At 46.8% G+C, this 12605-nt stretch overlaps 1 protein-coding gene across 1 annotated transcript in view; it reads right to left on the bottom strand.

Annotated features, from left to right (window-relative positions):
* The window catches only part of LOC111155118 (protein disulfide isomerase family A member 5), a 90121-nt gene that overhangs the window by 34660 nt on the left and 42856 nt on the right, over window positions 1–12605 (bottom strand). Inside the window, exon 8 of the mRNA XM_022515183.1 lies at window positions 5631–5698. Within this exon, the coding sequence (XP_022370891.1) occupies window positions 5631–5698 (68 nt within the window). The remainder of the gene's footprint in view (window positions 1–5630; window positions 5699–12605) is intronic.

The raw sequence follows: 12605 nt of genomic DNA, 5'->3' as shown, positions 1-12605 counted from the left end.
TTTCCAATGATGTGGATGGAACTAGAGGGTATTATGCTAAGTGAAATAAGTTGATCAAAGAAAGACAATTATCATATGATCTCACTGATATGAGGAATTTAAGAAACAAACAGGATCAGAGGGGAAGGGAGGGAAAAATAAAACAAGACGAAATCACAGGACACAAACTAAGGGTTGCTGGAGCAGAGGGAGGGAGATGGGGTAACTGGGTGACAGGCATTAAGGAGGGCATGTGATATAATGAGCACTGGGTATTATATAAGACTGATGAATCACTGACCTCTATCTCTATAACTAACATATCACTATGTTAGTTAATTGAATTTAAATTTAAAAAAGAAATTAATAAAAAAAAATGTTACCTGTTTTCATTAATACTACTGAGAAGCTCTGTGATTCTGCCCAGATTTGTTGAACACATGCTGTGTTCCCCTGGCCGTTACTTTGTGTCTTCTAGTCCTTTTGCTTAGGATGCCCACTCTAACCTCTCAATTTCTACCAAAAATTGATTCATCCTTGAAGGTAAATCAAATTCTACCTTCCTGTGCAGCCTTTCCAAACCACCTTTGCTTGTGATGAACTTTTAATTCTCTGAGTGTTTTTAGTACCCTTTGCTTCTTGGGGATACTTATTAACTAGGTAAATGTTTTTTAATGATTTTATCTATTTATTTGACAGAGAGAGAGACAGCACACAAAGCAGGGAGAGTGGCAGGGAGAGGGAGAAGCAGTCTCCCTGCTGAGCAAGGAACCTGATTCAGGGCTCTATCCCTAGACCCCAAGATTATGAATTAAGCTGAAGTCAGATGCTTGCTTACCTGATTGTACCACCCAGGTGCCCCGAGACAAATATTTTTTTAAAAACTATGTACAAACACTTTCTGGAGTCCATAAAGCCAAATGAGGCAAAAGCTGGTCTCAGCTTAAAAGTTAAGGTCACGAGGCAAAAGCTGGTCTCAGCTTAAAAGTTAAGGTCACAAGTCCTGACTTAGAACCACACGTGCTTGTGCCTCACGATCCCACAGGAACAAGATGGAAGCTGGTGCTCAGGGGAGGGTAAGATTTCCACAGACATGGAAGTGAGACAAAACAAGACGCAGCCCAAGAAACAGGGAATATGCCGGTTTAACAGGACTGTAAGACACAGAAGGGGGTAGGAAGAGAAGGGTGATAGGTTCACTGAGCTCAATCTGGAAAAGGCTTTAATGCCTAAGAAACCAGGACTTTATTCAGGAGGTGCTGGAGGCTTTTCTAGCTGCATTTTGTTTTTTTCTAAGATTTAATTTGAGAGAGAGACAGAGAGAGCACAAGTGGGGGTAGGGGCAGAGGAGAGGGAACAGCAGACTCCCCGCTGAGCGGGGCTCATCCCAGGACCCTGGGATCATGACCTGAGACGAAACCAAGAGCTGGACGCTCAACTGACTGAGCCACCAAGGAACCAACCTACCCCCTTTTCTTTTTTAAATCTAAACAGGTCAGGGTGTAAGGGGCAAGTCACGGGTCAGGGAGAAAAGTCAGCAGTCTCTGGCAATCACCCTGTGTGGGCTAACCAAGGCCTGGCCCAGGATGGTGGGCAGAGAGAAGACAGAGGACATGAGGGAGAGAGATGTATGATGAGGCCCCAGCAAAAAGGCATGTTGGCAGAGGAGCCTGGGGTACTTGGGAAAAGTCATGAAAGCAAGCTGGCGGTCTGCTGGATGGGAAGACATGGAATTTTATTTTAGACATCCTGCATTTGGGACATAAAGGAGAAAAATGCAGACCAAGATGTCAAGCAGGGAGTCTGATACACAGTCGTGGAACTTAGGGACTCAGGCTCCACGGAGCTACATTTTGTTGAAACTGTGAACATAGATAAAATCACTGAGGGAGAGGCCATCACAACAAGGAACACAGTGCCGAGCCTTTGCTCCACCATGCTAAAAAGAAAAGAGGCTGAAATGAGGAAGCTTGGGAGCACCCTCATTTATTGAGTGGGAGGAACGGTAAGCATAGGGCAGTAGAGGGAGTCAGTCGTGTGGGTCTGTGAATTATCTGTAGGTTACAGAACTGTTTCCACATGCCAGCCATTCACTCTTCACAACAGCCTAGTGAGGTAGACGGGGTTTGCATCATTATCCCCATTTTACAGATGGGGAAACAGAGACTCCAAGTATATTTGCCCAAGATCTCCTAGCTGGGTAGTAAGAGCAAGCACCAGAGTCTGATCTGCCCCAGTCTGTCACCATGACGACGCCTGTCATGGTGTTCATACCTAGACAGCCCTCACAGCCAAGGTTAACAAAAGACTCAGTGTGGGGGCACCTGGGTGGCTCAGTGGGTTAAGCCTCTGCCTTCGGCTCAGGTCATGATCTCAGGATCCTGGGATCAAGTCCCGCATTGGGCTCCCTGCTCAGCAGGGAACCTGCTTCCCCCTCTTCCTCTGCTGCTCCCCCCCACTTGTGCTCTCTCTCCTTCTCTCACTCTCTGTCAAATAAATAAATTCTAAAAAAAAAAAAAAAAAGACTCAGTGTGGACCTCAGTTACTAGCAAAGCTGGGAAGAGGAGGCAGATGGGGAGAGGCTCTGAAAGTTGCTCAGAGAGGGAGCAGCAACAGCTGCTGACGAGGACGTCAATTAGCAGCAGTACACCGGACAGACACCGATGAGTCAGCAGATGTTAATGACAGCCAAAGAGAGGCCGATCTGAGTCTGGAAAATGGCAATGGCTGATGAGCATCGCTGACCTGGCCTGGCTTCCATCTTAAAGACATCATCAAGTTGAATATGTCCCAAGAAATCTGTAGAGGAGGAAGGTTTCTGACCCTTGCCACAGACACGGCTTGCCCAAAAGGGTTCACAGATGAAGGAAACGAAGAGGAGACCGGAGGTGCTAGTCCAGCTTGCTTGCAGCAGTGGTGAGGGGGCAAGTGTTTGATTTCAGGGGCCTACCATCCATCTCTGCCCTGTACGTGAGGACACTAAGGCATCACGCTTCTGGTCACCCTCTTTCTGGGGAGCTATGGCTGTACCATGAGCCCCTGACTCCAGGAGCTTCCTGCAGTGGGCTGTGTGTGTGCGGCCACATCTTTCCCCAGTTATGGAGCTGGGAAAGGCTGAGAATTTTCTGAAGGTGCTTTCCTAAGAAACGTTTTGTATAAACGTACCCCAAGCAAGAAGACACAGAAGTGAGGCAATGAATGAGCTCACACAACACAGATGCCTTAGGCCAACGTAACTAACACCTGGCCAAAGCTGGGCTTGATCAGCCAGGCTCTCCAGGCACCCGGACAATCCTACTGAATTTTCTGTAATGTTGTCTAGGGAACTGGAAGGGTCACTTTTCATGTTTCTGAACTTGGGTCCAGGCAGGAGAAGCATATACTGCTTGTTTGGGTTTTTTTGTTTGTTTGTTTCATTTTTTGGGAAGCAAGTACCCTTAAAACAAGTAATTTTCAAGGCTAATCTTGAGAAAGAGCCTCATATGAGCCCAAGGCTAATGGGAGAGCCCTCATCCCACAAACATCCATCCCACTTTGTCTCTGTCCTTAATAACTGATGCTCTGAATTCCTTTAAAAAGGAGGAACATCAGGGCACTTGGATGGCTCAGTCGGTTGAGCATCCAAATCTTGGTTTTGGATCAAATTATGATCTCAGGGTCATGGGACCAAGTGCAGGGTCTGCTTGAGATTCTCTCTCCCTATGCCCCTCCCTCCACTCTCTCTCTCTCAAATAAATAAGTAAATAAAATCTTAAAAAGGGGGAACATCACTTTTTATATAAATGCAGAGCTTAAAATACAACGTCCCCAGGAGGGTTAAGCCACACACTCATTCATTCATTCATCAACACATACGGGGCACCACTCTGAGCTTGGCCCTGTGCTTGTGCTGAAGAACTAGACACAAACCAAACAGAGACCTAGTGCTCAAGAAGCTCACACTACAGTGAGAAAATCAATTAGTACCAACGGGTGAACGTGATCTGGAATAAAAGCGAAGACAAGCAGACCTGGCCATGCATGGCAGGGACAAGCTCTGTGGGAGCACAGGAGGGGTTGGGAAGAACACTGAGCTCAGCAGGGAGATGTACCGTTGGCGGAGAATCTTCCAGATGTTGCATAAGACTGGCCCCAGGACCTCACCTGCTCTGACAGAGCTGGCCAGGCGTTTGTGATTTGACTGGGGCTAGAGTTGTTTGACTTCCACAACACCACAGAGCCAAGAAGTGGAGTCAAGGACTTTTCTAAGGGTATGTGTGGGCAGGCAGAACACTGGGTATTTAAGTCTTTTCTCCAGGCGAAATAATCGTGAAATATGCCATCTACTGAGGCCCCAAAATGCAAAGTGAAACTTCCCCCCCAAGTGATGTATCTGTGCCCCAAGGCCAAACATCTCTACGCGAGTTGCTCAAAATTCATTAGTGAGAAACAAGCAGGTGTCGACCTTGGTGTCGCCCCAAAATGAGGTCAAGAGAGAAAGCACCAGTTCTCTGCAACCCAATCCTGCAGCCAGCTTGGCTGGCAGGGCTGTCACTATGCCCAGGTGCTGCCATGTCAACTTTTTAAATTGACTTTGAACTAATCACCAACTTAATTTGATCTGTAAATATCGTGATTCAGATTTAAGGCCTCAGAACTCCCTTCAAGGGACTCTGGCTGGCTCCGTCACGATGGCTCGCCTCCCCACAACCTTTTCATAAGACGTGTATGAATTTTTCCATGCTCCCTGGAGGAGCCAGCAGCTCTTTTTCTGTTGCCACCAACAGAAACCAAACCAAACCAAACCAAAACAAAACCCCAAATCTCTGTGGCTCAGGATACATGCAAAACTGACCAGACCACATGGTAGAAAAGAGACAAGGTCAGCAGGTGGGGGCCACACAGAGATAACCAAGACCATCAGTGAGGGGTCCTCAGCTTGGTGAGCGCTGACTGCCCGGCTTCCCTGCCCTTCCTGCACCATCCTGGCTGCTCTTCCTTCTTGAGGACCGTTTCCTCAGTGACTCCTCTTCCCCCTCCTGTTCCTGAAAGGTGGGCAACCCCAAGACAACCCTGCCTCCTGTCGGATTCCCATCCCTCCACACTCTGCACCCCCTCCTTCAGAGAGTGCCTGTAAGCTCAGGCCTCCAGCTTCCTGTCTGGACTGCTTCTTCCTGCTGTCATTTCCATGGTCATCCCACAGCACAGGAGCCAGAGCCTTGGCAAGCCTGGCAGGGAACTGCCCCTGAACCCGCTTGTACTTTGGGCCCACCACTGGTTACCACGCCCCTTTCTTTACCACTGGGCTACCCAGCACCAAGAGCCTCAGCCCACCTTGGCGCCTAGCCCCCATCATTCTGGAGCCCTGATGGTCTGCTGATGGCCCCTGGTCACCCATCAATTCCACCTGTGCTTCTTGCTGGTTTCCTGGCTATTGCGTCACTGGCCTTGGTTGGACAGGCACCAGATTCTCCCGGTCTCAGCAACTCTGCAGAGTTCTTACCATCCATCAAGGATAGGTCTAGGTCACAGGCGCATGGAACAGAGGCAGTAGCAGGAGGGGTTGTGCTCACAATTTTTACCCGCCCTCCCCCTCCTCCTGCCCTGAACCCCTCCTCCCACAACTTTCCGGGTGAGCCAGCAGCCCTGCCAGGCCCATGGGCCTCACTTACAAATTGGCCTCGCAGCTGGGTGGCAGCCTTCTGGAAATGTGGCATCATCCTCTTGCACATGCTGCACCCTGGTCACAGGTGGGAGAGAAAGCAGATGCCGTTACACCGGGTACCAGGCCCCTGTCCCCTGCCCTCCCCCAGGCTGACCTCTGGCAGCAAACATTCACCCAGCCTGCAGAAGGGCAGGGCCACCCCAGGGCCTGGGAACACAGAAAGAATGGGAGGCAGAGGCCTGGCTCTCCAAAGAGCGTACAGTCTCGATGGCATAAAATAGGATACAGCCCAGCAGTCCCTCATCAAACATGGGCCTAAGCAAATATGACATGGCTGGAGAAGAGCAAAGCAGGGAATAATTTAGGGCTGATCAGGAGTTCACCAGGAATTCCAGGAACCAGAATGGAGACAGGAAAGCTCAGTTAACAGCCTCCCTTCACTGCCCAGTCAGGGGCTACAAATGAACATGAACCACATGCCATCAGGAAGAAAATGGTCCAGCCACCGAGACGATGAGCTTTGGATTTCCACAGCCCTTTTCCTTCCACCCACAAGAACAGCTGGGCAGTGAGTGGAGCGCCAGGCCAGGATTGGTGCTCCTGAGTGCCCATCTTCCCATCATGCACTGCATGGCCCTGGACAGGTCACCTGTCCTCTCTGGCCGATGGCTCCTTCTAGCAAATGAGGAGGGTTGGAGCACACAACCTCAGGGCCCCTCCAGCTCTGACATCAGACAATCCTATGAGGTCAGCTCAGCCTTCTGTGGGGTTCTGTGGTCTACCATGGTCACACTCCTCTCCCAGGACACTGAAGGTCCCCCAAGCCTTGGGGGACACAGGGCCCAGAGAGTCAGGCTCCAAAGATCCACGACTACTTCTGAGTGACCTTGATTTAGAAGCTTGCCCCATCCCGCATCAGTCGGAGCAGTCCACATTTCAGCACTGAGTCCCCCAGGACACACGCGCAGATTTCTTCAGACATAAGGAATTCTGACATGACAGGCTGTTCCTCTTTCTGACAGCCGCTCTGCTACAAAAAGGCTTTGAGATGCAACCCAAAGGCCGCAGACACCAAAGCTGCCTAGAACCCCATGTCAGGCTAGATCTCATCTCAACATGACACCGTAGGACAGGGCCACGCGGCAGCAGGCCGATAAGCTCTAATCCATGTTAGCTAACGCACAGCAGACCTCAGGCAGAGTGATACTGATCAGAGAGGTGCTCTTCCCCACTGGGCCACACACAGACACTGCAGAACTGTGAGCAGGTCCAAGCTACCCCGGGGCCTCAGGAACCTCCCCAGAACCAATTCTACTGGACCACATGTAACGCAGGCTATTCTGACATGGCGTCCCCGAAGTGCCCACAGTCCCTCCCTGACATGCCGGCCTGGCAGACCGGCGGACACACACTGGACACATGCCAGCATATGAAGCGTGGGCTCAGGCTCATGCCATTAGTTCAGGCTTAGACTCCGGGAGACTCAGGAGAGTAGGAGCTGTTGCCAGGCCAGCACGCAGCACAAGCCCACCGCTTCTGCCCTTAGGAGACATGAGAGGTACCTCTCTCCAGCAGCCCACACAGCACCACCCCCACAAGTGTCATGAAGAAAGGAACATGACATTTGCAGGGGACACTGTTCCCACTGTGGGACAGCACAGAGGCTGGACACAGGGACAACAAGGGCGCCTCGGCCAGGTGCCTGTGCCCCATGCTGGATGCCACACAGTAGGGACAATAGGCCACACAGAAGAGTAAGAAGCTCGGCTCTGAGGAGAGTAGGAGACCCAGGCCTGTGCCTCCCCTTGGCCATTTGCTGCCTCTGAAAGGCCGGCCACGTGGTCTGAGCCTTAGCTTTACCATCTGTGCAGTGGGGACAGCACCTGTCCCGCAGGCTTAAGGACAGTGCCTGACACCCAGCAGGGCAGCACTATGAACACAAGACCTGAATGTATGTCCCTGCTGCATCTGTGGGGGGCAGGAGAGCAGAGTAATTTCGGAGGGTGGGGGACACTCCTCCACAGTGGACACAGGCTGTCACTCTCGGGAGGGAAAAAGAATGGGGGTGGGGGGCATTTGCTTTCACCCACCCTTTACCTGGTGACCGGATGAGGGGGTGAGAGTCAGACACCCCCTGGGCCATGTTCATCTATCAGGAGCCTAATTTATGAACTGTCCCCACAGGGGTGGCGTCTCTCGTCCAGCTATGACCCTCTGCAGCGGCAGCGACCTTACCCGCCGCCATGCCCTCCCAACTCCACACCCTCCCAGCTCCCCGTGGGTGGAGCTCGGCAGTTCTGGAAGAAGAAGTTAGTGAGGTGAAGAGGTGATAGGAAGAGTAATAGGAAGCTCCAGGCCAGCCAGTTTCCAATTTAACCTCACCAAAAATAGAGATGGGACTGTGATCCCTATCTGAATTTATCTCTCAATGGATTCAAGTGAGAGGCAGGGGAAGAAATAAGACTAACTGTCACTCTCAAATCCCCAGAGTTATAGTAGTCACTCTTTTATTTGCTCACTAATTCAGTCAACAAACATTCACTGAATAGGCAGTAGGTCCTGAGGACCTTGATTCTTTGTCACAAGTAAAGCCTCCCAATGCCTTTGGGTTCATTCACCCCAAACACGATCAAAGGATCAGAGTCCTAAAAGACTTCGCATTTAGGGATCTGGTGTTTCCAGCAATAAGCTGAATTATGAAGCCATGAAGGCTTGAGTGGACTAGTATAATAAAAGCACAAGTTTGTTCCGATCAAAACAACCACGAAAGAGAGTCCTGGGGTTACCTGGGACCCAGGAGGCCGTCCAATCTGAATCCTCCAAGAACCGAACTTAACAGCTCCAAGTTTTCTCCCTCCTTCCCCAACTACTAATTGCTCTGTGACCCCAACAAGGGGTCTAACTTCTCCTACCCCAGCTTTCCATTCTATAAAGACAATAACTATGTTTGCCTCTCTGCCTGCTGTGGTGAGAAGGATGGGCCCACTGCCAGACAGCCTGGGGAAGGGCTAGGGAGAGATGGCTCGCATATTCTAATACAAACTGCTAGGGAGCTACTCTTTTAAGTGGTCAACTAGTGTCATTATCCTGAAACCCACACAACTGAACCATGATCCTGCCTTGTGACACGTACTATGTATCGATATGTACTCAGTTTTAGTCTCATTTAACCAGTGCCTTGAGTTCTGAAGTGTTCTGAGATGAACCATAAGAGGCCCTGTCCTCAAGGGCTGGGTAGGCAGGACAATTCCTGGGGCAACTCGCAGCTGGGCCGTTAATAATGTCCTTCCAAGGAGAAACAAAAAGGGGGTAAGCCAACCAGTGAACATTAATGAAGAGAATGACCCAGGGTTAAAGTGCAGATCATTCTGAGCAGAGCCAGCTCTAACAACAAGTGGGACAACAGGACCTCCCTTCTATAGGCAAGCAAGGTGTCTGAGAAGAGGCTGGGTTAGAGGGACACCTGGCAATCAACAGGGGTATCGGAGAGGCTATTGTCATGGTGAATAAACCATAGGTCCAAGTCAGGCAGAACCACCAGATCCTCCTAGAAGGACAGCCATCCAGGGAGGCATGATCACTCAGGTGGAAATGGGAGGAGTCTCTGCTCAAAGAACTTCTCAAGAAGGGGGATTTAAGACCAGCTTTCAAGAGTAAACAGACCTGAAATGAGAAGTTACGACTCACATCACAGAAATACAAAGGATCATAAGAGACTAGTATGGATGATTGGTCACCAACAAACTGGACAATCTAGAAGAAATACATAAATTCTTAAAAACATACAATCTTCGGGGCACCTGGGTGGCTCAGTGGGTTAAGCCTGTGCCTTCGGCTCAGGTCATGATCCCAGGGTCCTGGGATCGAGCCCTGCATCGGGCTCTCTGCTCAGCGGGGAGCCTGCTTCCCCCACCCCTGCCAGCTACTCTGCCTACTTGTGATCTCTCTCTCTCTCTGTCAAATAAATAAATAAAATCTTAAAAAAAAAAAAAACATAAAATCTTGTAAGACTAAATCAGTAAGAAACAGAAAACCAACCTGAATAGACCAATTACTAGCAATGAGACTGAATCAGTAATCAAAAACCTGTCAACAAACAAAAGTCCAGGACCAGATGGCTTCACTAATGAATCTTCCAAACATTTAAAGATTTAATACCTATTCTTCTCAAACTCTTCCAAAAAATTGAAGAGGAGGGGAATACCAAACACATTTTACGAAGCCAAAATTATTCTCATACCAAAACCAGAGAAGGACACCACAAAAAGGGAAAATTATAGGCTGATATCCTTGATGAACACAGATGTAAAAATCCTCAACAAAATATTAGCAAACCAAATTCAACATTAAAAAGATCACCCAACACAATCAAGTAAGATTTACTGCAGGGATGCAAGGATAGTTCAATACCTGCAAATCAATCAACATGATACACCATGTCAACAAAATGAAGGATAAAAATCACAAGATCATCCCGACAGATAAAGAAAAAGCACTCAGTAAAATTCAACTTCTGTTTATGATAAAAACCTTCAACAAAGTGGGTATAAAGAAAATATACCTCAACATAATAAAGGCCATACACGACAAACCCACAGCTAACATCATACTCAACAGGAAAAAGCTAAAAGCTATTCCTCTAAGATCAAGAACAAGACAAGTATGCCCACTCTTGCCACTTTTATTCAACACATTATTGGAAATCCTAGCCACAGCAATTCAGCAAGAAAAAGAAATGAAAGGCATCCAAATCAGAAAGGAAGAAGTAAAACTGTCACTATTTGCAGATGATATGATACTATATATAGAAAACCCTAAAAACTCCACCCAAAAACTGTTAGAAGTAATAAGTAAATTCAGTAAAGTCACAGGATACAAAATCAATCTACAGAAATCTGTGGCATTTCCATACACTAATAACAGACTATCAGAAAGAGAAATAAAGAAAACAATCACATTTAGAATTGCATCAAAAAGAATAATATATCTAAGAATAAACTTAACCAAGGAGGTAAAAGACCTGTACATATACTGAAGACTATAAGATATTGACAAAAGAAATTGAAGATGACACAAATAAATGAAAAGATATTCCACACTCATAGATTAGAAGAATTAATATTGTTAAAATGTCTATACTACCCAAAGCAAACTATAGATTCAATGCCAACCTTATCAGAATTCCAATGGCATATTTCACAGAACTAGAATAAATAATTCTCAAATATTTATGAGCTGCAAAAGATCCCAAATAGTCAAAACATACAAAAGAACAACAAAGCTGGCAGTATCATGCTCCCTGGTTTCAAACTATACTGCAAAGCCATAATAATCAAAACAATATGGTACTGGGATAAAAACAGATACACAGATCAAAGGAAAAGAATTGAGAGTTCAGAGATAAACCCACACATACATAGATAATTAATTGATAATGAAGGAGTCAAGATCATATAAAAGAGAAACAACAGGCCCTTTAATAAGTGGTGTTGAGAAAACTGGACAGCCACATGCAAAAGAGTGAAACTACTAGACCACTATCTTACCCCATACACAAAAATTAACTCCAAGTGGATTAGAGACTTGAACACAAGACCTGAAACCATAAAATTCTCAGCAGAAAATGTAGGCAGTAAACTCCCTGACATGAATCTTAGCTACGTGTTTATGGCACAGACTCCAAAGGTAAGGAAAATAAAAGCAAAAATAGACAAATGGGACTACTTCAAACTAAAAAGCTTCTGTATACTGAAGGAAACTATCATCAAAATGAAAAGGCAACCTACAGAATAGAAGAAGATATTTGCAAATCATATATCTGATCAGGGGTTAATATCTAAAATATATAAAGAACTCATAAAACTCAGCAACAACAACAAAAAAAACCCCAAACAACCCGATTAAAAAATGGGCAGAGGATCTGCACAGACATTTCTCTGAAGAAGATATAGAGATGGCCAGAAGAGAGTAAGAAAAGATGCTCAACATCACTAATCATCAGGGAAATGCAAATCAAAACCATAATGATATATCACCTCACACCTGTCAGAATGGCTTTTATCAAAAAGATAAGAAATATGGGGCGCCTGGGTGGTTCAGTGGGTTAAAGCCTCTGCCTTCAGCTCAGGTCATGATCCCAGGGTCCTGGGATCGAGCCCCGCATCGGGCTCTCTGCTCAACAGGGAGCCTGCTTCCCCCTCTCTTTCTGCCTGCCTCTCAGCCTATTTGAGATCTGTCCATCAAATAAATAAATAAAATCTTAAAAAAAAAAAAAAGATAAGGAATAACAAGTTTTGGCAAAGATGTGGAGAAAAAGGAAGCCTTGTACAATGTTGTTCAGAATGTAAATTAGTGCAGCCACTATGAAAAACTGTATGGAGATCCCTCCAAAAATGAAGACTAGAACTACCATATGACCCAGCTGTTTCACTACTGGGTATTTACCTGAAGAATAAAGAAACATTAATTTGAAAAGCTATATGGACCTCCACGTTTAGTTCAGCATTATTTACAATAGCCAAGATATGGAAACAACTTACATAAGCATCAATGGATGAATGGATAAAGAAATCTGGGATATATGTACAACAGAATACTACTCAGCAATAAAGAAGAATGAACTCTTGCCCCCTGCAACAACATGGATAGACTTTGACGGCATTATGCTAAATGAAATAAGTTGGAGGGAGAAAGAAGAAAAAACGTAACTTTACTTCCATGTGGAATTAAAAAAAAAAAAACAAAAACAGCGGCACCTGGGTGGCTCAGTTGGTTAAGCGGCTGCCTTCGGCTCATGTCATGATCTCAGGGTCCTGGGATCGAGCCCTGCATCGGGCCCTGCTCAGCAGAGAGCCTGTTTCTCCCCATCCCTCTGCCTGCCACTCTGCCTACTTGTGCTCTCTCTCTGCAAATAAATAAAAATCTTTAAAAAAAAAAAAAAGCAAAAAAAGCAAACTCCTAGGTACAGAAAACAGTTCAGTGG

The sequence above is a fragment of the Enhydra lutris genome, unplaced genomic scaffold, assembly GCF_002288905.1.
Source record: "Enhydra lutris kenyoni isolate GAN:26980312 unplaced genomic scaffold, ASM228890v2 scaffoldscaffold39, whole genome shotgun sequence".
NCBI classification, from domain to species: Eukaryota; Metazoa; Chordata; class Mammalia; order Carnivora; family Mustelidae; genus Enhydra; species Enhydra lutris.
This window is presented reverse-complemented; position numbering and strand designations above follow the sequence as displayed.